Below are 27,522 nucleotides of genomic sequence, written 5' to 3'. Positions count from 1 at the left end.
GGTACAACAAATATTGTACTGCAGAATGACATGTGATTGGGTGAAGAACCTGGTTAGATTTGGTTGTAATCTTTGGTCAGGTGAGCTAAAAATGAAGACCTTCGTTACACTCTCTGCAACATCGTTGCCACCAGTGTGGAATCTTGAAATTTGCCCTCTAACCCCATTTAAGTTTATGTCTTTGGGAATGCAATCAGTGAATTCTGAAGAAGAAAGATTCACGACTAATCATATTTCTCAGATGAATTTACCTTTTTGTTTGTTTGATCAGATTGGTTCGAAATTGCAAAAGAACAGAAAATCAACCAACTTCCCCCTTACATTCTTGCTATATCAATTACATGATAGTTGTTGTTGACAAACAAACTAATTTAGCTGGGGTAAGAGTATTTGGGGTCACGGCAGTCATCTATCTCTTGTTTGTAAACATAACGGTCAGTCAGCTGCGAGTTCAACTCCAAGCATGGTTGTAGCCACCTATCAGAACAGGGAGCTTTGACTGGTGGCAGCGATATAGAGATCAGCGAACAGGCCATCATTGATTGGAGCTTCATTCCCTTTTCATATAATTTGTAAAGACAGCCATATTGAAAAAAACATTGTTGGCTTGTATTTCTCTGTAGGCGACATCATATTTTGTTCTATTAAATAATAGTGATGGTTCTCAGTGTTTATGCAGAAAATACTTGAATATCAATGCTGACCGCAACTTTAGTAAAGTGTGTCTTTGTTGTCATCATAAACTGTTGACAATCCATCGAGGTGAGCTACAGTGCTGTGGCACAATTTACCTCTGCACGTGACGTCACTGAGCACAACAAAACAATATCTGATTAAAAGTAGATTTATTTAGGTACACTTAAATGAGATGGGCATCGTATACTTCAAATCTAAAATGTATCAATATAAAACGATAAACATGGCAATAGTTTAACAAATGGTGTTGCATGTCACTCCTATGTTCAAAGTCTAGTATGGTCATGCCACAAAATGGCACATGATGACGACTGTACAAATAATCTTATGATAGCCTCTACACAACACATGAGAACAGTACTTTGATCATCACTGTTTCCTAACGTTTACCGTTATTCTCTCCATAGTAAGGCAACCAAACAAAGGGTCTCATGTTTCTCAGTTTTTTTAAGTTTGAGCAAAATTGATTCCGTTTCGTCTCTTTGTAATGTACAGTTAGCATGGTACAGAGAATATACAGCTGTGCAACTTAAATGTGTTAGAGTTACGTGCCCTTCAATTGTATGAAAAACTGGCAAAAAAAATTATAAAAATGATACAGGCTTAACAGTAAAGAAAATCATTCTTTTAATGGCCTGATAAAGGTAACATGTTTTAAGACCACAAATAGTTCTTTAAGCACTAACAAAACACTTCCAGTGTTAAAATATGGCATATTATCTGATGTTTTGCAGGGTGCAATGGAAACTGTAGACATTTAGCCAGCAACAAGTACTGATACATTAGTAATTGAACTGCGTAAATATACATACATAGGTTATAGCTGTACACATTTGATGCATACATAAACCCGAACACAACGTGACTCCTCAGTTCTAGGACAATGTCATACTATGAACGTATTTTTGTCAGGAACCCTTTTATGAAAGGTTATCAACTGTCTCAAATTTGGGTCGTCAGAAGACTTGTGAAACTTCACAAATCATTCAGCAACACTTACCTAAAAGTCAAATTCTGTAATGCTATAAACGACATCCGTAAATTGTTCCTTAAATTTCCTTCATAACATCTACGAGGCCTTGAGATCTTTTGCCTTTTCTAGAATGTAATCACCCAAGCTCATTCTCCATTATGCTAGCAGCAAAATCATTATGTTAAACAGATATTTTCAAATGCTGACACTACCATTTAAAGTCGAACTGAACATTTTTGTTTAAATGTTACCATTTTCTCTGGAGACATACTCTTGCAAATACACAACATGCAAATATATGCCAAGTCTTTGAAAGGCATTAAGAAGTGATACACATAAGGAAGAAAATTCATGGATGTCAACTTCTTTATTATGAGAAACAACATTTCGGAGTATATACTTACTCCTTCATCATGTACTCCGAAACGTGTTCCTCATGATAAAGTTGACATCCATAAATTTTCTTCCTTAAATAAATGCCATTTTAAACATTTAACAAGAAAAACGGAACTGTCAAACATATTTTTTCATTTAAACAGGGATTTAATTGTAGCACTTCTTTCATGATATCTTAATGTTTTCTTGTAAAAATAAATAACATTTCTAACATAATAATCAAGAAGAGCATTGTTCTTCAGATGAAAACAATCCTAAGAACATTGTAGGAAGCAAACAAGCAAAACCTTTGTCAGATGTATTATTAGCCTGCCAAGAAACTAGATGACTGAATTTTACCATCTTTAAGGTACCAAATGGTCAACTGTCTTTAAATGCAAAAAAGTAAATTTACAGGAATATTTGACATGCTTGTAAATTCATGTACATCAGAAACAATCCAGTTGTATTTACACTCAATATAAAACTTGATCTCTACCTGGTTGTTGTTGTTTTGGAGCTGCCAAATATTTGAATACTTTTGAAATGAAATATGTTGAACACTTCACAGAAATACATTGAAACTATTCTTAGTTTTATTCATTTCATTACTAACAATGAAACATTACTGAAGCATTAAAATTCCTCATTAACTTTCACATAACTACAATATTACTTGAAGTGATTAAAACTCAATTAAAAATTTGATGAACTTAAGTACAGAAATTTTGAACACTGTCTACTTGGATGAATAACCAAATCATCTGCTTGCCAACATGGTCTGTCCCATGAAAGATTTGTACAATATTTAAAAGTAATCAACCCATTTACAATCATATATTTACAAAACATAACTAACCCCGCATAAGCTTAAAAAAATATTCTTAAAATTGATTCTCAGGCAAAGGGATCTAGTTGAAAATGTTTGCCAACACACAGTTGCCTGAGAACCAAGAATATTACATATTTTTTTCAGCATTACATATAGTTAAACTGTATAATGTCATATTCCCTTTCCACATTTGTCAGATAAAACCTACAATTTCACTGTCAAATTTCATACCATTCCCAATTTTGAAATGTCCCTTATTCCAACTTTTGAAAAACCCGCACTTACTTAATTCTCAGCAGTACACAGAAACACAAGTCAAGACACAGAAGAATCTTAATCTGTCGTAAAACTTCATTAGGAACACCCACGCTTATCAAAAAAATATAATCAATAAATTTTAAGAAAAGCATATTGTCACATCTTGACAATCATCATGCTGCAAAATCCCCCTTGCAATCTTCATCAACCAGAATTACCGATGGAATTCTTTAACAATAAAGTAGTCCGACCCAAATTCTTAAATAATGAGACAGTACAGAAATCAGCATTACTTTGAACATCTGGTCATCGTCAATGGCCCAAGTCAAACTCAAAGACTTTTTTGGAAAATAAAACTAGAATCTTTCTCGGTATTCAAGTTCATCCTCCAACGTTTTTGCTAAGGCTGCCATTCAATCCAGATCGTTTCTCCGTGAGTGACGTCTAATCAATCAGTAAGCAACTGAATACTCTGGAAAAGCTGTAATGAACATTTTAAATACATGTACACAAGGTGACAATATACATGAACAGGATCTAACAAAGACTATCTTTAACAAATGCCTCGAAGCAAGTCTAGATGCTGGGAGGCTGCACTATCCTAGAATTGAACATACCAACTAGTGAATATTGTAAACAAAAGACCAGGCGACTGGCGGCTCCATGACGAGGCGTGGTGTTGTCTGTGTGCGATGAGGATGAAGGGTTCTCAACCGATGTACATTTCGCTCTGATATTTACAATACCCACTGTGTTGTGTGTAAACAGTATATAACAGATGAAAGATGTAACAAAGATGACAGTGAAATCATTTACAAATGAACATGAAATTGAAACATGATGCACAAATTCATTTTTCACTACCTTGGGAGGGTGCAATACAGAGACAGTGTCACTATAGGGCGCCGACAGTGCCTTCATCGGACAACATCAGCTGGTGTTAACACATACAATGTTTTCTGGAAACATTACTCAAATACACATACACCCAACATGCATTTGCAATGCACTTTTGTCGAATTTCAACAGAACAGTATAGACCGTCTCAACTGATGTGACCATTTTTTCAAGCTTAAGTCCATTCCTTAGTCGTTCCCTGAACAATAGTTCTCAGTTGAGCTGCGAAGACGACTCATTATTCCCCGACAGCTTCCCAGTAGAATCGTAATTTCTGAAGTCTTTGACTTCCATTTGGCAGCATTTCTTGAGATAGTATTTGTTGAGAATTGAAGATGTGCATCAGTAGTGGCCACTAGTGGGCCATGAGAATTCCCCTTAGCTTTGTCCATCCTCCTCAGTTTTGATTTTCTTAATAGCTGCACCAGTGATTGTGATGGTGGGTTTGCTGCAAATACAATATTAATGATAAAATTAATTAGTTCTAATCACATGATCAAGATACAATTTGTCACAAATTTTCTGATGAATTTATTTTGTGACAATAGTTATTGGACAGTTTACATCCCATCACTGCTAGATTTTCTGCTCTGTTCCCTGATCACATGACAAAGGACAAAATGTCTACGGTCAAACTCAAAGTCAAGTGATCTGGAGACATATAAATGATATATGTACCCACAGTTCTGGTAAGTATTCAAAGTCAACAAACGTCCCACCCCTCAATAGGCCTATTTTTACTATTGCAATAGTATTGCGATAGTAACACCCAAAACCTATTTCACCTGAATTGGGGTCAATAAGCGTTTCTGTCAAATGGCACATTTCTGGCCATTGAATATGATCCAAAACTAACGTTGAACTAACTTCACCCAAGTGAGTGAGGGAGTTGGGTTTTAACACCGCTTATAACAGTACTCCAGTTATATCATGGCATGTCAGCTTAATGTGGGAGGAAAGCCCGAAGTGATGCAGGTCTCAGACGTTTACCACTTCGCTGAAGTACGAGTAAGGTGCTGACAAACCTAGAAACATAATCGGGGCGAACCGGGATTCAAACCAACAATCATAGGTTTCTGGCGTGCCAAAGGGATGCAACTCTGCACAGCGAATCGCTGCGCCTTAGAGGACTGGGCCACCTGTGCCCCCAACTTCACCCAAGACACAACTAGATAGTTTTTGCCTTACCCATCGGAGCTGACTCTCTTCACGGCTATTTTTCCACCCGCCATTGCTGTTTGGGAGGCATCTGTAAAAATCAAACATAACTTCAGATTGTTTCTTAAGTGACACAATGCATGTTGGCCAAGTGCCTGTTAGCAAGTTTGAGCACATCAGAACTCACATACTACTCAAACTGGTTGTTTTTTTAAAGGTGTGAAGTGAAAGGAACAGAATCACTCAAGGGCACAAATTAGTGATGGTAATTGATGGGACTTTTTAGATGGTAGTGGGTCAGCAACATATTTTCTGTTGCATTATTAATTATGGTTAACCTATTTTACATAAACTGCTCAGATTACAGGGTTTCAGATCAGTTGATTATCATCATCATCATCTCATCTCACCTTGCAGCCACCTGACTTGAGTAGCTGGGCCGTAGCCCTTTTCGTTCCTAGCTGCGATACGGAAGATGATGGCTGGCTTGGTGGTGAAGTCTATGTGAGCTGATGCCAAACTGGCCGTGGTGACGACACATGAGGGATTGGGGCCACAGTAAACTCGCACAAACGCAAGTTGAGCTGGGGCGCCAGGCTTTTGTTCTGCTGCCGCAGCATTTCGGACGGCCAAATAGACAGAATATTCGGTGATTTTTCCGGCAGTGTTTTGAGGTGGTTCCCATGATAAATGTGCTCCCTCTGCACTCTGAAAATCAGAAAGTTCAAACATGTACTTACATTGAAATCAGTGAGTCAGTAATCTATTATTGGAACTTGTGTGCAAAATGGCAGTGATAAAATAGACCGCAGCCATACCTCCGTTATATACTCCAATATGTCCACATAAAAAACATTCACATTTTTGGCATTAATTTCATGAATTATAGTATATGATTTATTCATTACACCACTTCTAAGGATCCCAGTAGCAAAAATATTACCCCAGGAAAAGTATTTAGTTTACTCTTATTTAACTTGAGATCTGTCTCCAGTAAAAAGGCATCAACCAAATGAAAGGGAAGTAACTCCTACCTTGCTGATCTTTATTGCCGAGGGTGCCCCTGGGAAACCTGGTAGACATGTTTTAAAGGCTGAGACTTCACTGAACGGCCCTCGGCCACATGCGTTGATACCTGCCACACGGAACTTGTAGGCTGTTCCAGGCTGGAGTTCTTGTCGTTTTAACACACTGTGGTCGGGTACGTTAACAACGTCGATATCCTGAAAGACAGGAAGCAACTTCTACAAAACTGACACTATCCTATCGTAGTCTTAAAGAAGTTATAACATGCAGAACCTAATGAGAATCTGACTAAAAAACAACAACAATAACAAAAAACATCTTATTCATCTTTACTGAACATATCAGAAACCAAAGACAATTTGACCAGCCATGTATGCTCACCAAACTCTGAAGCATTCTTAAAGAAAAAGAATGAAGGCCACATATTCCCGTAAAGAAAGTATTTCAAACAAGGCTTTGTTTGGTTGTTGTTTAACACAATATTCCAGCAATATGAAAGCAGTCTGTAAATAATTAAACCTAGACCAGACTATCCAGTGATTGACATTATGAGCATCGATATACGCAATTGGGATACGATGACATGCATCAACCAAGTCCGCGAGCCTGACCACCTGATCCTGTTACCCGTCTCTTACAACAAGCATGGTTGCCACTTAAGACAAACTTGGGTTACTGAAGACCAAATCCAACCCGGAATCTTCACGGGATTCAACCAAGGCAGTTGGTGACAGCTACCCCTTGGTCATCATTCAAGCAAAATTATACTCTGAAGCCATAGTGGTCATCGGACCCTCTTTTGGCTAAAAGCATGGGGTATTGAGTGAGTGAGTTGGGTTTAACTCCGCTTTTAACAATATTCCAGTTATATTGCGCGTCAGCCTAATGTGGGAGGAAAGCCCGAAGTGATGCAGGTCTCCGACATTTACGCTTCGGTGAAACCCACGAGCACGGGTATGGTGCTGACAAACCTAGAAATAATCAGGGCGAACAGGGAATTGAACACACAATCATAGGTTTCTGGCATGCCCAAGGGACCCAACTCTGCACAGCAAATCTTGGCGCCTTAGACAACTGGGCCACCCGTGACCCCGCATGGGGTATTGAGAATCTATTCAGACAACCCCAAGAAACATTGCCAGAACTTACATCTCCATTGCCCTGGGCTCCTTCAGAAGGTAGGTGGTAGTGAGATACAATACACGTCGTGCCTTTGATGATGCCAACGTCATACCACTGGTTTGCGTCCCGCTTCAACGGAGTTGTCTTTTCCTGAAACAATCCCAAAACCTCACTATTCTCCTCAAGCAATGGTATACACGCATTGGTTATTCTAAATGCATAAACTGCTGTTCACATATGGATAGTGTAAAAATTGACTAAAATGTAATGGTTAAAATGTGATTAGGTCTCAGTGTAGAGTGTTTGTGATACATTGTTTTCTAGTATTGGTTAGTTAGGCAATTATTTGCTAAACATTTTTAAAGATAAGAAAACATACCTAATTAAATGATAAATATTACTATGTTGTTTTTTTTTTTAAATAAGCCAACAACAAAAATATTGGCACATTAAATAGGTTGGCTAAGAAATTGGAGTGAGTTGAACACCACTTTGAACAGCATTCCAGTTATATCACTGGTAACAGTGTGATGTGGGAGGAAAAAAGAAATTGGAACTCCAAGTGAAGATATTAATATTGACCAATGTATAGATGTAAAACAAAATGTGTTGCCTCAATGAATTGACAACCAAATGAATGTGGAAGCACTGACCTGTTTAATCTCTGGCTCTGTCTTGACGCCATTTGCAGGTGTCCCGGGCTCCTGCTTGACTACTGCTGCTGAAACAGGCGCCGATGACATGGCTGCTGTCGCCAATGTCGCGAGGGGATCTACACAGATGTATATCACAATAAGTAATTGTTTGGCATAAAATCTGTAAGACCTTAATTATGTGCAAAACCTCACAAATGCGTCATTGAAGAATAAAGGGGAACAACTCATGTCATGTTTGGGAAATAGGCAAAAGGTTGCAAGCCACTAAAATTATAGAATTTTCACTATCACGATTCAACCCCTTAAATACAGAATCAGATTACATACAAGAGTCATCAGAAGATGACAAACTCCCCCAGCCCCTACACATTTTTAAAGAAACAAATCATCTGACTGTTACTAAAGTCCTACTTGATGAGAGACTTTCTATCTAATCTGTCTGCCTGTATACAAGAGTAGTTTTGAGCTATCAAAACAGTACCATGGAATTGGGATTCAGAACTTTGTATTTCTATGTCGGGTCCAGACCAATAGACTATATGAGACTAAGTCCAAATTGTTTCCATGGAAATCGGGGGGGAAATGAAAATGCAAAAAAATCGCAAATAGCAAAAGGCTCCTTTTCAGGATCTGTTTGATACACCTGCTAATTTTTGTTGAGAGATATTGAACAGTTTTTTCAAGGTACACTCCGGAAACGGAATGATTACGGACAGACAGACGAGGCATTGACAAGTAAATCCTCCCTTATTATATGCCAGGGGGATAATAATTGAGTCTGGACCAGACATTCCAGTGATTGATATCATGAGCATTAATATCACTATTGGGATACGATTACATGCATCAACGAAGTCAGCGAGCCTGACCACCCGATCCCGTTAGTTGCCTCTTACCAGAAGCATAGTTGGTAATGATCATGTTCCAGTGTGTGAAGGCTAAGATTATTTCATATCTTTGAGCACTGCACAATTCACTAATATAGATATCATTTATTGTATTTTGTATTGTAGAGCATTGATATACAGGCAGGTATTGCTGCAGCCCTACCCTTTACATGTAGTTACCAGTGTAAGGTACATGGTACAGATAAGGTACATAAGTTGTAACCCCTCAAAACCTGGTGAATTTCTAAAGAATCTTCTATGAATCATTTTACAGCTTTGCTTGTTGCAGTGTCTACTGGTGTGCCATTTAATCGAAATAAGAAAAAACAACATAATTATAAATTCTTTAAGACTATAACAGCCTTAGACTGACAGTGATATTGTACAAAGTTGGTGGACAAGTACATGACAGAACTGAGGTAAAATAGTTAAGATTGCTTGCTTCCATTCAATCCAAATTTATAAAATTTGTATAAAACCAAAATAATTGGGTGAATCATAAATAGAAAAAGGCACATCTACACTATAAGGTGATTGTGTTTACCAAGTTTCTTAAAGATATCTCTGAAATAATTTTCCAGTTCTGCTACAGAATTGAAATCCACTGCTTCTATTCAGTTCAGCTTGTTTAGAGGTTAAGTCCAAAATTTATAAAATTTGTACAGAAGATATTGTTGGCGGTCGGAGATAAACATATTATGTATGATGAGTCAACATTGCAGGGTTAGAACTTAACACTAACCCACTAGCATGGGGTTAGGACAAAATTCCCCATTGATTTAAAATTACAAGGGCATTTTATCTTTATCTGGGTTGGTTGGTTGGTTTGTTTGTTGTTTAAAGCCGCACTCAGCAATATTCCAGCTATATGACAGCGATCTGTAAATAATCAAGTCTGGACCAGACAATCCAGTGATTTATATCATGAGCATCGATCCACGCAATTGGGATCAATGACATGCATCATCCAAGTCAGCGAGTCTGACCACCCGATCCCGTTGGTCGCCTTTTACGACAAGCATAGTCGACTTTTACGGCAAGGATTGGTTGCTGAAGACCTATTCTACCTGGGCTAGTAAAGCTTTTGAGTTTAGTTCTAATCCTGACACTGGGGGAGATCATGTCGATTTGTTTTACTTTTCCAGTAATGTATGCAGCGCAGCCATTTTATCCGTAGTGCTGTCTGTTAACTGCAGCTTACACTGGGGGCAGTGGAGAAACACATGATATCGCACCTTGTGATATTTTGGTGTGACCGAATCCCTAACCAAGAACTAAAACATGTAAGCAGACAATTTCTTCTGACCAATTGTACTCACCCGACACATCAGCCACACTTGACACCGCACTAGCTGCTGACCCTGTAAATGTCGAAGATGTGTCCATAGCACTTTCTGACTGAGCCTGGGCGAGGAGGCCTGGCTCGGGTTTCACCGAGATGCCACTATGTTCAGTAGCAGCTGCAGCAGGGGTAGTGTCCATGGGTTCGTCAGCAGGTGCTTCCACACTGCCGACACCTGCACTATCTGTAGCACTATTTAACTGAGCAGCGACCAACATCGGCTGACTAGTTGTTGCAACTGTTGGTGCTGGAGAGCCTTCCTGCCGAACTGACTGTTCACCTGGATTTCCGACAACACTAGGTTTAGAGTCACCATTATCACCTTGACCTTCACCTGGGGCAGTGACCCCTTCTGATGTCCCACTATCACCTTGACCTTCACTCGGTCCACTATCACCTTGACCTTGATCACTACCTGCCGGAGGGGGTGTTCCACATCCCTCGGGTCTTCCACAGTCTCCTTGCGTAGGTGGTGGAGTTCCACATCCCTCAGGTCTTCCACAATCACCGGGAGGTGGCGTTCCACATCCCTCAGGTCTTCCACAATCACCAGGAGGTGGCGTTCCACATCCCTCAGGTCTTCCACAATCCCCGGGAGGGGGTGTTCCACATCCCTCAGGTCTTCCACAATCCCCAGGAGGTGGCGTTCCACAGCCTTCAGGTCTTCCACAATCACCGGGAGGTGGCGTTCCACATCCCTCAGGTCTTCCACAATCACCGGGAGGGGGTGTTCCACATCCCTCAGGTCTTCCACAATCCCCAGGAGGGGGTGTTCCACAGCCTTCAGGTCTTCCGCAATCACCAGGAGGGGGTGTTCCACACCCCTCAGGTCTTCCACAATCCCCAGGAGGGGGTGTTCCACATCCCTCAGGTCTTCCACAATCCCCAGGAGGCGGTGTTCCACATCCCTCAGGTCTTCCACAATCCCCAGGAGGCGGTGTTCCACATCCCTCAGGTCTTCCACAGTCTCCATTAGGTGGTGGTGTTCCACATCCCTCGGGTCTTCCACAATCCCCAGGTGGCGGTGTTCCACAGCCCTCAGGTCTTCCACAGTCACCCCCAGCCTGGGCATCTGCTACAACAACAGGCGTAGTCACTGGAACAGGAACAGTGGTGATCGTCGGAGCAACTATAGGTGTGACCTTGGGGCCGACCGGAGTGATGGTGATCTGCATGGGCTGTTTACCTAGTGTGGTATGTGTGGGTGTGGCTATGATCTGCCTGGTGGCGAGCGTTGTGGGGACATCTCCGGGGGTTTGCTGGGCTATGAGTGAGATGGTTGAGGTGCCCCCCGTGGATGCCTTCACCATGGGGCTGGAGAGGATGGAGGTGGCAGCAGTGGTGGTAGTTGAGATGTGGGCAGGGACAGCTGTAGTGGATCCGGTCATGCCGGCTTGGGCTGAAAGACAAGGCAAACATGAAGACCTTTCAACAAACAAGTGTTAAGTGTATGAGAAAAAATGAGTGAGTTATACAACGTTTAACAATATTCCAGCCCGATCATTGGGGGGGGGGGGGAGAGAGAGAGACACCAAAAAAAGGGCTCAACAATTTTTACCTGTGGGGAACAAAACACAACCTGTGTGACTAGTGAACATCTTAGCCTCTTCGCCACTAGGATACCCACCACCCATTCAAAAGGTTCAATTAATTGCAATTGATTGATGTTCCAAAAATAGAGTGTGTGGGGGGGGGGAGAGAGCGATGTCTTGACACTACAGTACACAATACTCCATCTTGAAGACGCCAGTCTGTACACACCCAAATCAGAGAGAGAGAGAGAGAGAGAGAAAGTATGTATGAGTATGACTGCTTGTACTTGTACAGCTGGTTTTTTTAGTGCTAACCACTGACATGACATACCATGCTGCCATTTCCCAGCAAATAGTCCTTGTTTTATTGTCTTAACGCTACAATCAGGCAGGTTAACTGTTCACTATCCACCAGACCATAGAGGCAGTCCTATAATTGTAACTGATTAAACAACATACCTGCAGACAGGATGGTGACAACAGGTTTAGTGGCCGGTGATGTTCCCGCGGACGATGAAGGAAGAGCGGTGACAGTGATGGGCTTATTGCCTGCATGAAAAAAGGTTAACCATGAATTAACAGGTTAATAAAACAAATCACAATTTTCTAACACAATTACCAGTAACCAGGGATTTATCTAGACCTGCTCAGAGGTTGACATTCTATCCAAGTCACCAGCAATTTATACTAAAAATTTCAAATTTGAATTATTAATTCCCAATTCTGCAGAATTTTTGAAAACATGAACATTTAAAAATATCCAATTTTGAACAATATCACACTATTCTTCCCAATTTGCCTGCCAAGTGCAGTTAGTTTGGAATAAAAGAGAAATCCATGTGGAAGACACTACTTGGCATACTCTTCGGTTTCGTTCCACAAATTTTCAAGTATTTTCATTTTCTTTTTCAAAATCAACATCCAAATGTTTCCAAGCTCCGGAGCAAATGTACTAGCCTGCTTCCAGGCTGAAGGTTCCTAAACCTCACCAATGATGGTCTGTGCTGTGGATGAAGCTTGGGACCCCTGAGGGCTGACCACGATGAACTGAGTATTTCCCTGGCCACCCAGTTTGGGCACTGATGTGATTATTTTGGTAGGTGTGTTGAGTGACCCCCCGCTGCCCCTGGGTGCTGCAATGACGATGGTCTTGGTGCCTGCATGGGTTGTCGTGACACCGGCAACTCCGGCTTTGGCCATTGAGATCATGGAGGAAGGTATAGTCTTGATTATTGTAGTCACATTCTTGCTGGAAGACTGGAAAGGAACAGTTTCATTTAGAGTCAACCTTCAGCAACATTCGGACCATGCTCCATACCCTGCTAGTAAAGTTTTTTAGTTTAATTCTTTTGTTTGTTGCCCCCTCAGCAATAGGCCAACTATATGATAGCAGTCTGTAAAAAAATTCGACTCAGGACCAGACAATCCATTTATTGATATCATGAGCATCGATCCACGCAATTGTGATACAATGACAAGCACCAACAAAGTCAGCGAGCCTGACCACCCGATCTCGTTTGTCGCCTCTTACTACAAGCATAGATGGTTATAATTATTGCAATCAGCAATATGGTGTTGTATGATGATGGCCGATAAATAATCGAGTCTGTACAAGACAATCTGGTAATCTATATTATGAGCAACAATCTACATGGGTAGGGTGCCGTCAAACCTAGAATCATAATAAGATCCTGGCATGCCTGTGGGACACCACTCTGCACAGCAAATTACTCAATAGGAGGAATAACTCACAAAGTGCCACAGATGAACGAAATGAAAATGATATTCACTGCAACATATAATCAACTGTAATGATATGACAGCAGTGATTTATCTAGACCTGCTCAGAGGCTGATATTCATATCCAAATCTCCAGCAAATGTCAGGAAAAATTCCAAAAGAAAATATAGAGGTCGTTATACCACAAAAACTTTTAAAAGTGAGAATTATTTATTTCAAATTTTGTCTTATTCTAAGTTTCTATTCCATGTTAAAAGTTTGGCCATCATTCAAGTGCAAAATTTTATAGAAAAGCTTGAAAATAATGAAAAATAGTGTTTTGATTGATTACAAAAGGCAAATTCTGCATTTTTTCTGCAACTTCTGCAGAAAGTCACATTATCTGCACATCTTTTTGCGATCACAGAATCTGTCTGGGACTGCATTATTGAATGTCATGTTAATATACAATGTTAAAAGAAAATTTAGGAACTTTTAAAACTTTTTTAGAACTTCCCCCCCCCCCCCCCATTTGATAGCCAAGGGCTCTTAGTTGGGAATGCTAGATAAATGAACAGTAAACTGTTAACACAATGCTAGGAAGGTGGATCAAGGCTAGGGCTTGGCACAGACATGGTGAAGGACTAGCTGAAACTATTGGTCTGAAATGACCCATGGACAAGTTGGAAATGACCCATGGTATCTTTCCTTCTAGACAGGACTTACACTAGGCTGGACACTGCTAATTCCGAGGATTGTGGAGGGGGTCTGGCCCGACTGGTTGCTAGTGAAGATGGCCGTGGGTTTGTTGGAGCCAGCCTGGGTTGTCACCAGCTTCACGATGGTTGCACCTTGTGGCAGGCCTCCCTTTGTCTGGAAAGAAGGAATCAAGTAAGAAAGTGTGAACGAGATGAAAAGAGATGTCTTGTTTGTTGTTGAACACCACACTCAGCAATATTCCAGCTATATGACAGTGTTCAGTAAATAATCAAGTCTGGACCAGACAATACAGTGATAGACATCATGAGCATCAATCTACAGAATTGGGATACGATCTCATGCATCAACCAAGTCAGGGAGCCTAACCACCCGATCCCGTTAGTTGCTTCTTATGGCAAGCATGGATTACTGAAGACCAATTCTAACCCGGACCTTCACGGGGACGTCTTATGATGAAGTCTGTATTGGTCATAGTGGATATTAATGTTTTTAATCACTTAAGGTGAGTGAGTGAGTTAAAATTTAACGTCACATCGGCAATATTACAGCCATATTGTAACGATATTCACTATAGGATCCATCAACATAAACTTTCACAAATTATGGAAGCAAAGTTTAAGATTTTTTTGTTTTTCTCTTTTTCCCTACAATTGCAATTATGTTTATATTCTTATTACAACTCTCATCTCATGTTTGGAATATAAAGCAAGCCTACTAACAGTGGCAACGGTCATCCCTTGTGTTGTCTTGACCAGTGTGACAATCTGTGGCTGGCTGCCTGACATTGATCCAGCCTTGTGGACAGTGATGATCTGTTTGCCTGCCATGTTGGTGGCCCCGCCAGCTGTCTTCAAGATGGCCGATCCTGGGGCAGACACGCGGATGGTTTGTGTTCCAGGTGATAATGTTGTTCCTGAAACAAGTAAAATACCACTGTAGCTCTACACCACAACTTCAAAAACAGATTTGTTAAATGTTGTTTAGAAAGTCCACTGATCAAGGTGTCTGGTGAAGTAGGGTGAAATCGGGTTTAACAATGCGTTCAATATAATTGCACTTGTATAGCGATGCGCATGCATGTGTTGATGCACGCAAACGAGTCTGATTGTACTAGTCCTGGACTAATGCCATTTTTTTGTGCTAGCCCACTGAGATACCACGTTATACTGACTCGAAGCTGACCAGTCCTTGTTTTATCCTCGTAATGCCCAGCACGGGGCAGGGTAACATGTACCATCTTGAGGACTTTTGGTTAGAAGCGACTGGGGATAGAACCATCAACCCCACTCTCCAAAGAGATACATTTGGAAAACCTGAGACAAACTTGAATCGATTCCAACTGAAAATCACATTGTTCCCAGTCAATGTATCTTCAACAGTCGCTGATTTGGTGATTAAAAATAGCCTCTTTCTTACACATTTGTGTCCATTGTGTTATTATGGGACAAGCTGAATAGAGACTTATGCCCCTCAAGTTAAAATACCCAAAAGGCAAGAAACATGTGGGTAAAAACTGCCCCTTAAGATTGTTGATACTCGGTCACTAGCCCTCAAGAGTTTGTAGATAGTCCTGCTAGAGAACAAAATGTTTACTATTTTTCATTTTCTATAAGTTTTAATCAGTTTCCAATTGTCGACACAATTGAGGCATTTAAAATTATAGCCCTTAAAAGCTACTAGTCAATGAGGACTAGTATCATTGGGTTTCTACTTGTCCTCATAACAACTTAGTAGACAGGTTAGCGCGAATTTCGAAGGCTTTTTGTACCTCTAGGTTTGCCTGTCAAATTGCTCAAAACTTCTCCATGTGACCAGTAGAAACGTTTCCAACATACACACTTGAATGAGATTGTACCATCTTCTGGTAACATATCTTTCTTGTTTGTTTGTTGTTAAACGCCACACTCAGCAATATTCCAGCTATATGATGGCGGTCTGTTAATAATCGAGTCTGGACCAGACAATCCAGTGATTGATATTATGAGCATCGATCGACGATATTGGGATCAAAGACATGCTTTAACCAAGTCAGCGAACCTGACCACCCGAGCACTTTAGTCACCTCTTACGACAAGCATAGTCACCTTTCACGGCAAGCATGAACACATATTCTACCCCAGATTTTCACGGGTCGGTAACATATCTACACATATACAACCCAACATGGAAACTTAAAACTTGGCTCACCTTGAAGTTTGCCTTGCACCTTGACCCCTGTGGGTGTGACTATGGTTGGCGTGACCACTTTGATGCCTGACATGGGCGTGGTGGTGGCGCCAGTGGTACCGGGTATCTTCTGTGTTGCGGCTGCTGCTGCTGCAAGGGCAGCAATGCCAGTCATCTGCCCAGTAGCTCCCTGCTAACAAACACAATTATTCCACATATGATTCAGCCAGAGTAGGGCATATCTCTTTGCTTTTATGTTTGGCGCGAATAATCCTAGTCAGTAAAGAAAAACAAATACTGCTTTTCAGACTTTTCTATCTATCTATGCTTGTTGTTTAACTCCGCACTCAGCAACATTTCAGATATATGACTGCGGTCTGTAAATAACTGATTCTGGACCAGACAATCCAGTGATTGAGATAGGATGACAACGATCCTGTTAATCGCCTCTTATGACAAGCATGGGTTGCTGAAGACCAATTCTCTACCAGGATCTTCACAGGTCCTCAGACTTTTCACTCATTTTCCATTGGATTATGGTATAATAACATTGTGAGAATAATGTCATTTTCTGACGACGGCGATCTGTAAATAATTGAGTCTGGACCAGACATTCCAGTGACTGATATCATGAGCATTAATCCACGCAATTGGGACCGATGACATGCATCAACCTAGGCAGCGAACCCGTGACCTCTTATGACAAGCAAAGTTGCCTTTTATGGCAAGCATGGGTTGCTGAGGACCTATTCTACCCCCACCTAAAAGTTAAGGTATCAAAAGAACAAGTTGAAATTTACCATTATTGAGCATTTTGCTATACATTATCTCTAAAAGGACTGGTGGGCCAAAACAGTGAGTTTCTATCGCTGTTGATGAATGTGTTATGAATATTTGGAGAGTTGAAAAAAGGCAGTTATTATAGCACCAATACTATCATAGGAGACCATTCTAAACATCAGAGAATTTCAACACTTACAACGTTCCCGCTGGCTTTGGAACTCTAAAAACTACCAGTCACCACTAAACTTTTGTAAGTCCCTACTTTCAACATATAAAAAATTGTGTGAAAATGTCCTGGTTTTAATGCTTTCAACATCATGTTTAGTGCAGCGATGTCATCTCTAAAGTAACTTATTTAGATCTACACGTCATTCACACAAAATTCTCTTCTTTTTTAGACATTTTGCTCCAAATGGATATTTAACCTCAAAGCAAAGTGAAATATCTAAGCCTAATTTTAGCGTTAAAAGAATGGTAATTACTGGAAAACGGGAACACTGACATATAGTTTCAATTCAATGCATTCCTCCCATGTAACAAATCACATACACTGGTTACTATTGTTTTATGTCCCTGCCCGACACTGATGATCTGGGGTGTGGCTACTCTCATCCCCTGAGACACTGGGGTGATGGTGACGGGAGTCTTGACCCTCGGGGTGGCCGTCACTGTGAACAAAGTCAGTCCTCTCAAACAAGGGTAAAACAACATGAAAAATTATCAGTACTGTTCAAATTAAGAATCAAACATGAACTGGCCGAGAGTGAATAAATTGTCATAAAATCAATTTAAATTAAAAAGAGTGAGTGAGTGAGTGTGTGTGAGGTTTTACGCCGCTTTTAGCAATATTCCAGCAATATCACGGCGGGGTACACCAGAAATGGGCTTCACACATTGTACCCATGTCGGGAATCGAACCCGGGTCTTCTGCGTGGCAAGCGAACGCTTTAACCACTAGGCTACCCGACCGCCCCTAAATTAAAAAGAAGAGAATGAAAATCAAATAGAAACGGCAGAAAATCCAAACATTTCAACAACTGAAAGCCTGGGATATTTCAGAATATGCTTGTGGAGAAAGTATCCGAGAGATGATCAGTTTAAGATAAACCTAGCTTTAATAAATGTCAAAATCAATCAATTAAATTCAAGTAAGACACATGCAATAAAGCTATTAAGCTAAATCAACAAATTGAACAATCACAAATATCTAAGGTCAAGATGCAATGAATGAAAACCCATGCCTGTAGTGAGTGAGTGAGTTGGGTTTAACGCCGCTTTTAACAGTATTCCAGTTATATCGCGGCGTGTCAGCTTAATGTGGGAGGAAAGCCCAAAGTGATGCAGATCTCAGACGTTTACCACCTCGGTGAAACCCACGAGCACGGGTATGGTGCTGACAAACCTAGAAACATAATCAGGGCGAACCGGGAATTTAACCCACAATCATAGGTTTCTGACGTGCCCAAGGGACGCAACTCTGCACAGCGAATCGCGGCGTCTTAGACGACTGGGCCACCCGTGACCCCTCCCATGCCTGTAAACTACACTGCAAAACTAACATAACAAAGCTGTTTGCATTTAAATTTCTTAAACAGTGACAAAACTCAATACACACAAGACAGAAACAGGAAACAAAAAAGAACAGTTGACAGACAGATTCTCAGCAGATGACATGGACACAGACAACCCATTCCTGTGAATTGCCACATTTAAACTGTTTTACTTGTTTCATGATCAATATTATGACTACTTTTTAATCAAAGCCATGCACATTTAGCATTCAAAGCATAAAAAATCATCCTGTTATTTTTCAGTTAAGACTGAAGCATGCTTTTGAAAATTAAAATCAAATACATATTTGATTATAAATATGAACTTTCATCCAATGATCAAAATTGCATCAAATCATTAGTCCAGAACAACTGAAAATTTCCAATATGTAATTTTTTTGCCATTATGCAGAAATAACCTTGTCATTGACATTTACAATTTTGTTCTCTCTTATAATTATGTATTTTTTGGTAAATAAAACAGAAAAAAAAAAATATTGCAAAAGTTACATTGATACATATACAGTATGATTTCATGCACAAATAGTTGAAAAACATGACCAAAATAAACTGTTTTAGTTTGCCGTTATTCATGCTGCGGACGAGCGAGGCAGACAATGCTGCCCAACTATATACCTCTGATTGTCTGTGGGGCGGTGAGTGCGAGCGAGGCCAGATTGGCCGCTCCTAGAGGCCTCACTGCGCCAGTGGCTGGGAACAGGAGATAGTAAGATAGATCAGGGGGGCACATGGGGGTGACAGTAGAAAGATCAGGGGGGCACATGGGGGTGACAGTAGATAGATCGGGGGGGGGGGGGGGGCACATGGGGGTGACAGTAGATAGATCAGGGGGGCACATGGGGGTGAGAGTAGATAGATCAGGGGGGCACATGGGGGTGACAGTAGATAGATCGGGGGGGGGGGGGGGGCACATGGGGGTGACAGTAGATAGATCAGGGGGGCACATGGGGGTGAGAGTAGATAGATCAGGGGGGCACATGGGGGTGAGAGTAGATAGATCAGGGGGGCACATGGGGGTGAGAGTAGATAGATCAGGGGGGCACATGGGGGTGACAGTAGATAGATCGGGGGGGGGGGGGGGGGCACATGGGGGTGACAGTAGATAGATCAGGGGGGCACATGGGGGTGAGAGTAGATAGATCAGGGGGGCACATGGGGGTGAGAGTAGATAGATCAGGGGGGCACATGGGGGTGAGAGTAGATAGATCAGGGGGGCAAATGGGGGTGACAGAAAGATAGATCGGGGGGGGCACATAGGGGTGACAATAGAAAGATCAGTGGGGCACATGGGTTGACAGTAGATAGATCGGGGAGCACATGGGGGTGACAATAGATAGATGAGAGGGCAGATGGGGGCGTCAGTAGATAGATCGGGGGGCACATGAGGGCGACAATAGAAAGATCGGGGGGCACATGGGGGTGACAATAGATAGATGAGAGGGCAGATGGGGGTGACAGTAGATAGATCGGGGGGGCATATGGGGGTGACAATAAATAGATGAGAGGGCAGATGGGGGTGACAGTAGATAGATCGGGGGGCACATGGGGGTGACAATAAATAGATGAGAGGGCAGATGGGGGCGTCAGTAGATAGATCAGGGGGCATATGGGGGCGACAGTAGAAAGATCGGGGAGCACATGGGGGTGACGATAGATAGATGAGAGGGCAGATGGGGGCGTCAGTAGATAGATCAGGGGGCATATGGGGGCGACAGTAGAAAGATCGGGGGGCACATGGGGGTGACAATAGATAGATGAGAGGGCAGATGGGGGCGTCAGTAGATAGATCAGGGGGCAGACAGACAGCAATAGAGTGAGAAGATGAAGTGGACAGGATTTGTGAAGGAACATAGCCATCACGTTATACTTTGATTGATGTTGACAACACTTGTCAGTGAAATGGTTCGGATAACCTGACCAATTCTTTTTTACATTGCCTATCATCTCTTTCCCAGTTGTCCTCACTGTTTGGACATACAAAGAGGAAGGTATATATAGAACACTATACAAAACTACCAAAATATATTTTAAAAATTAAAAATCTATGTCTATTTATTCTATTATGAAATATAAGGCAGCCTCAGTAAAATTAGGTTGTTCTGAATGAGTGACTGTTGTTTGAGTCTGTAGTAAGCACTATTCAATCCGTATCACAACGAATGTCAAGTTTACAATCTGAGCATGAGCTGTCTTCTGATGACACCCTATCAGTCAGTTCAGACACTGGGATCACACTCTCCCCATTACTGTTGTATCTAACGACTATAATAGGGTACAGAGTACCAATTCTTCCCAAAACTTCGTCAGGCCCTAAATTGACATTGATACTATACAAGATTGTATTAATAAAAGAAGAGAAACTTGATAGAATTTTTAAAAATGAAATTGGCTCTCAAGCATATAAACATGTTTATCTTTATATCTGTCCTTGTTATTTTGTCAAGAAGATAAGTTGACATCAACCTAATGTCCATATAAAGACAACAAATCGGTTTCAGTCTTCAGTCAAAAACATTATGAAAAATATGTACTGCTACTGAACACACTATGACTAGTGAGGACTGATGGTAGACAAGATAGTATCCTCCACATGAAAAGGGACAGAAAAAAACTGTGAAAATGTTCCATCCTAAGTATTTAACAGTGAATATCATGACTACAATCTACTCATTCAATTTCCAAAGTAGACTCATATACTGAAACTAATCCTACTGTCTATCAACTATCCATAGGATAAGTACTAAAGCGCAGGTTGCAAATGAGAGGCATGATCATCTTGAAGCCTCTTGATTTCAAATCAGTTCAAACCACTCCAGAATAAACCTACAGAGTGAGTTGGGTCTTAATGCTGCTTTTAACAGTATTCCAGTTATATCACGGCATGTCAGCTTAATGTTGGAGGAAAGCCCGAAGTGATGCAGGTTTCAGACGTTTACCACTTCGGTGAAACCAAAGAGCACAGGTATGGTGCTGACAAACCTAGAAACATAATCAGGTTGAACTGGGATTCGAACCCACAATGATAGGTTTCCGTCATGTCCAAGGGACGCAACTCTGCACAGAGAATTGTGGCACCTTACATGACAAGGCCACACATACCCCAATAAACCTACAGACAATTAATCGTCATCACAAACGTTAATTAACAACCAACAACTACTTCTTTCAATGTCCAACTTAATCTATTGGTTTCATGACAGTAATAGTAGTGATGGTGCCACTCCGTGTCTGTCCTACCTGCAGTGGGGGACCTCATCACAGGTGCCGGCGCCGTGGGGGTCGGGGGCTTGACCAGGGCACTGCTGACCGGCACTGCGGTGGGGGTCATGGCTTGTGACGGGGGTAGGTCATACTTCTGTAACTGCAGCAGGTACGCATCAGCGGTGGGCACAGAGCCCCAACAGACCTCCAGCGTGTTGGTGCTGGCACGTACAAGCTGAACACGAGACGGTGCTGGTGGCTTTTCTGTTTACAAAACACGATGTGTAAGACTCGATGACAATAAAACATGTAACATTGATTGATTGTTGTAAAAAAGGTGTCCAGTGATACAGATCATAAGATGACTTCAGTTTACATTGAAAATACTTGGACAAAAACAAAACATATGAAAACAATTTCAGCTGTTGAAATAAAAATGACCTGATATATATTAATTATTTGAATATTGTCATCCACATAAGTATACCAAGACTACACCAGTGTTAAAAAGATTAGCTTATCGTGTATGCATACCTGTCTCTAAGAACCACAGGTCTTTGAAGCAGACCTGTAAAAATAATCATTCATATGTTAGAAATAGCCTAAAATATTACAAAACAAAAAACAAACAAAGCAAACCACACAGCGAGTCAAATTACTGTGATATAAATTATTCAGTATCTTCTTCAAAAAACAATATTTCCATCTGTAACCATGACAACTGTCAAAATATCGAAGTGGCCAGATGTCATTCATTGTATTAACGCAGAAAAAGAAAGTCTCTATATGGATAAATTGGTGAATAAAATCAAGACCACTGACAACTTTTATCCCCAGCAACAATTCTGACAAATCCCCATTCCACCCACCTGATTATTCCAAGCTTTCCGGTAGCCGTCTCGCCCACTCCAGATGTAGAGACGTGTGTTGATGGCAACACTACACTGACCCGCCCGGGCACGGGGGAGGGCATCTTCAAACACCTCCATAGCCAGAGGCTCCCATGTCATCAAATCTGTAACACAGTTATTCCCTGTTGAAAAGGGAAATTGGATTGCGTGTGTATTATTTTTCGAATTTTTTTTATAGGATGTTTCTTTCAAGTATACATGAACATATATAATCACAGTACAATAGATAAATAATAAAGCAAAGTTCATATCAAAGATAGTACAATAGATAATAGTGAGTGAGTTGGGTTTTACGCCGCTTTTAACAGTATTCCAGTTATATCACGGCGTGTCAGCTTAATGTGGGAGGAAAGCCCGAAGTGATGCAGGTCTCAGACGTTGACCACTTCGGTGAAACCCACGAGCACGGGTATGGTGCTGACAAACCTAGAAACATAATCAGGGCGAACCGGGATTCGAACCCACAATCATAGGTTTCCGTCATGTCCAAGGGACGCAACTCTGCACAGCGAATCGCGGCGCCTTAGACGACTGGGCCACCCGTGCCCCCCAATAGATAATAGTTACAAAATGTGTCGACTTTGTAAGTACACTTCTAGAGATGAATCAATGGATCTATACAATGGTTATTATTGCTTCTGTACCATGTCAGTCAGTGTATGATATGTCGCAGTGATCAGTTTTCCAGCAATACAGCAAAGCATAAAAATGAAAGTGTGAGAATTACAGAAAGTATGAACTTTCAAGTGAGTGAGTTAGGTATAACGCTGCTTTGGACAATATTTCAGTTGTCAGCTTGATGTGGGAGGAAAGCCTGACTCTTTGTAGATTCTCAAGTAATTATTTGCATTATTTAAACTGAATCATGACTTGGTTTGTCTTTGGTTTTTGCTATTTTTAAAAATTAATAATGCCAGGTAACTTTGAAGATGGCAATATTTATTGGTCACCTCCCGACTGTCTTGTTGCAATTCTATTTTTTTCAAAGAATACTTTTTTCGTCACAAAACTATAGAAATGTTATGTTTATAAGAGGGAAAAGCTTGAAAGTCAAACAGCTTTGACGCAATAGTTACCTAAATGTAGGGATGCCAGTGTGTTTGTGCACTTCCATTCTTTTTCATGTGTAGCAACCTTGACATCGTCCATGACCAGTGGGACCCATCCCCCAAACACAAACATCCTGTTTCCGATGACCGTGGCTGTGTGGAGACTCCGGGGCAGAGGTGGGATTCCCTGCACGACAGGCTTCGTCCACGTCACGGTGTCTACAACAGACATCATACAATGCAACATTCTGTTATTATTGACATGGAGCACAGCTTGTGAATCCCCAAGTCTAAACTTAATGTTCAAGATGGCATTCACTTCATCTAGTTTGTTGTTTAATGTCATACTCAGCAGTATTCCAGCTATATGAAAGCGGCCTGTAAATACTTGAGTCTGGACCAGACAATCAAGTGATTGACATCATGAGCATGGATCCACGCAATTGGGATACAATGACATGCATCAACCAAGTCAGTGAGCCTGACAAGAAGAAACAAATGAAATTGAAAAGGCACTCACAAAATAACACTTTAAACCCGGATGGAAACAAGGACACTCACATTTAAAGAAGCTTAAAAATAATGGGACACTTCAATATTTTTGGGGGAAACAATTACTACAGACAGCATTTGTACTAATTTGATTAAGGTTTTCTGATTGCTAGCATGGTTGCTGAAACGTCATTTTCAACATGAATGAATATTTACAATGCAGAGGGGGGGAATAGTATATAGAATTTTGTTTCAACTGCGCTGACCAAGACATTTCAGGCATCCCACATCCACCATGAACGTACCCACATCATACTGCCACAGGTCACCGAGTCTGCACCCGCTCATTCCTCCATATATGAACAGTCTGGAGTGGCGGCCATCTTTTGTTGCATATGATGCACACGAGTGGCTCTCTCTCGGGGGCGGAGGCTGGCCCACAGTCACTGGTAAATCCCAACCCATCTGGCTAGAGTTTGGTTTCAGCTCCAAGGCATACAGATCATTCAGGTATCTGAAGAAAATTATCCATGAGTGCATGAGACTTACACCAAACGAAAGCATTATCACAGCATTTCTTACAAAGATTTAAAAGTTTGGAAGTGTTAGAACAAAGATTCAACCCCTGAGGCAATCAACCTTATTGATGATATCTAACATCTTTGAATCTCAAGAACTCTAAGAAAGTTGAGAAATGCAAATGACTATATCTGAAAAAGTAGTAGGTACAGGTTTAGTGTTAATTTGTGTAAAACAACTACACATATAATTACAAACATATGAAATAATGTTTCTATTGCCATTACACAACTCTTGAATACTCATGTTAAAACAAAACATGTTTCGTGTTGACAAAAATGTGATTACAAATCTCATGAACATGTTTCGTGTTGACAAAATTGTGATTACAAATCTCATGGACTAAAATTCAACATTTAATTAACTAAAATACTAACAATTTAAACAAGGGCATGATATGTTTTCGTACCTTGGAATATTATTTTTAGGATCTTCACTGTCATTTGCAAGACCTCCAAAAAGCCAAGCCCTGTTACCAAGCAAAGTGAAGCTGTGACCTAGAAAACAAACAATTCCATGAATTACAGCATCTACTTTGTAGATTACGAGAAAGAAATCAAATTAACATTGAAATCAAATGACAACAATTTATTCAGAAATATGTTTTCTCAGATATAATTTTTTTTTATCGTTTATTTACACTTACATTACTCTTAACTAAAAAACGACAGTTGGCAAGATGAAGATGTTTACCCAATCTGGGACACGGCGGCGGCCCATTTTTAGGCGGCTTTGGTTTGAGTCGTTTCCATTCCCATCTGCTGGCTTGAAGTTCATACAATTCGTTTGAGTATTTCCCATATTCAACCATTCCACCAAAGACCAGTATCCGTGTGCCATCACAAACAAAGCCATAAGCTGCACAGCCAGGAGGAATATCTCCTCTCACAGCAGGCACAAACCACTGATTTGTAGCTGAAACACAAATGAACAGTAATGGTCCTATTACATACAGGTTCAGGAGTATATTGTCATGCAAGCAATGCTTTTGGTTATACTTTGACTTTACACAAAGTTTCTTTTAAAAGTGTAAGAATACCTAATGATGAAGGTGGTGTATGCCAAACAAAATCAGTGTGACAGTTGCTGAATTAAGTGTCAAAGGGTATTTGTTCCTGAAGTGAAATTGTTCCTTTGTACTCTTTCCCATGAAGCAGTTTTACAAATTTCCCATGATACATTTACACTGTCATTTCCATGTGGAACTGATCATCGTTGACATGAACTGCGACCTTGCTGAAATTTTGTTTCATGATTGTAGTGAAACTAAAATCACTAAGGATGTGCGCACATGATTTAAACGGTTTGAATTACTCAAATACATTGAAAACAGATATTATTAAAACAGCATAACACCAACAATATTTACCTGACCTAATTAGATATTTCAAAAGTGTGCAATGTTACAATGACTTCTTTATACTGTGCAATCAGAAAAAGTCATTTACAACAGCTGTTCCAACCACTGACTGCTGTTTGGAGTTATCGGAGCTGCTTGAAATCCAGCAGGTGTCCCCGCCTCCCTATGTCATTTACATAATTTATTCAAATAGCTCCGAACCAGATGATACTAATATTTTAGTACTTTAAAATACAGAAAATTTAGAAACAATATTCAACTTGACAATAAAATCAATCTTTCAATATTGCAACTCTAAAAGTGCAATGGTTGTTCGGTGCAAAAGTATAATGTTAGTGTGAGAAAGTCAAATCTCGTTGCCCCGATATCTAAACACTGGCTGTCAACCGTGCGCCGCCATTTTCTTTTGAGAACACCGCTCAACGGACAAAAAATCAATGTTAACAAAATGTTTACAGCACATCATAGACTAAAAACTAGCACAGCTGTTAGGCAACACCGCAGAGCACCTAAAGAATAAATTTTACAGTAATGATCACCCGTACTAACGCCCGAATTCACATTTATTTACAGCCCCTGAGTGTGATATAGGGCGCCGCCATCTTGGTATTTTGCTTGACGCCAAAATTTTAGTTACTGCACAAAAATTGACAGGGGCAAATCTCTAATGCGACATTAGCAGAGAAAGATACATTTTTAAAATCCGACCTGAAACATTAAAGAAAACACGTGACTGTCAACATTTTCTAGCATGGCGCCAAATTTTCCAAACCCACAACAATAAGCCGCCATTTTGTGGGATCCATGGGTTTGACAGCTAACTTACTTGTGTTGTAAACATGGAGTTCGTCAACGATTCCTTCGTTACCACCACCAAAAACTATCATCAGATCCTTGATTGCAACTGCACGATGGCCATGCCGCGGCCTAGGAGCTGGCCCTGTTGTGTTCGTTACCCGCTTCCACTTCAATATGGGTGCCGCCATATTGAATATTACCCAAAATGCCGTATCAAACAACGCAAGTGCCCGGACGTAAAAACAAAATTTGCATATCACATGACCTCCTCCTCATTAATAAATGAATACTAATTAATTAGCTCAAGACCGCTTGATATGATTTTGTAAAATAGCCTCCAAAATAAACAATCCAAACATTTTTGTGTACCGATTGTGATTGTTCAACTAAGGAAGTCCATGGTCCTTTGCAATATCTAT

The 27,522-nt window shown here is 40.7% G+C and overlaps 1 protein-coding gene across 4 annotated transcripts; it reads right to left on the bottom strand.

Annotated features, from left to right (window-relative positions):
* Nucleotides 1-830: 830 nt before the first annotated feature.
* Nucleotides 831-27,310, bottom strand: LOC124136356 (host cell factor 1-like). 4 transcript variants are annotated; one of them, XM_046502270.2, is made up of 22 exons: nucleotides 27,132-27,310; nucleotides 25,639-25,860; nucleotides 25,355-25,442; nucleotides 24,672-24,880; nucleotides 23,902-24,093; nucleotides 22,784-22,947; nucleotides 22,449-22,482; nucleotides 21,951-22,178; nucleotides 19,329-19,403; nucleotides 17,692-17,810; nucleotides 16,381-16,552; nucleotides 14,913-15,106; nucleotides 14,200-14,346; nucleotides 12,744-13,011; nucleotides 12,214-12,303; nucleotides 10,200-11,621; nucleotides 7,991-8,109; nucleotides 7,365-7,487; nucleotides 6,224-6,412; nucleotides 5,600-5,897; nucleotides 5,220-5,280; nucleotides 831-4,479 (listed from the first exon to the last, which is right to left on the bottom strand). In XM_046502270.2, exons 1-22 carry the CDS (start codon nucleotides 27,289-27,291, stop codon nucleotides 4,410-4,412), a joined length of 4,644 nt encoding a protein of 1,547 aa, XP_046358226.2. In that variant the 5' UTR covers nucleotides 27,292-27,310; the 3' UTR covers nucleotides 831-4,409. The 4 variants fall into 4 exon arrangements, with proteins under 4 accessions (XP_046358226.2, XP_046358227.2, XP_046358228.2 ...); XM_046502271.2 differs by having other exon boundaries at nucleotides 16,381-16,549; XM_046502272.2 differs by having other exon boundaries at nucleotides 22,784-22,929.
* Between the last annotated feature and the right edge of the window lie 212 nt (nucleotides 27,311-27,522).

Source organism: Haliotis rufescens, unplaced genomic scaffold (genome assembly GCF_023055435.1).
Source record: "Haliotis rufescens isolate VD_foot unplaced genomic scaffold, xgHalRufe1.0.p SCAF_22, whole genome shotgun sequence".
Taxonomy (NCBI): domain Eukaryota; kingdom Metazoa; phylum Mollusca; class Gastropoda; order Lepetellida; family Haliotidae; genus Haliotis; species Haliotis rufescens.
The sequence above is the reverse complement of the archived record's forward strand: the minus strand, read 5'-3'. Positions and strand labels throughout refer to the sequence as shown.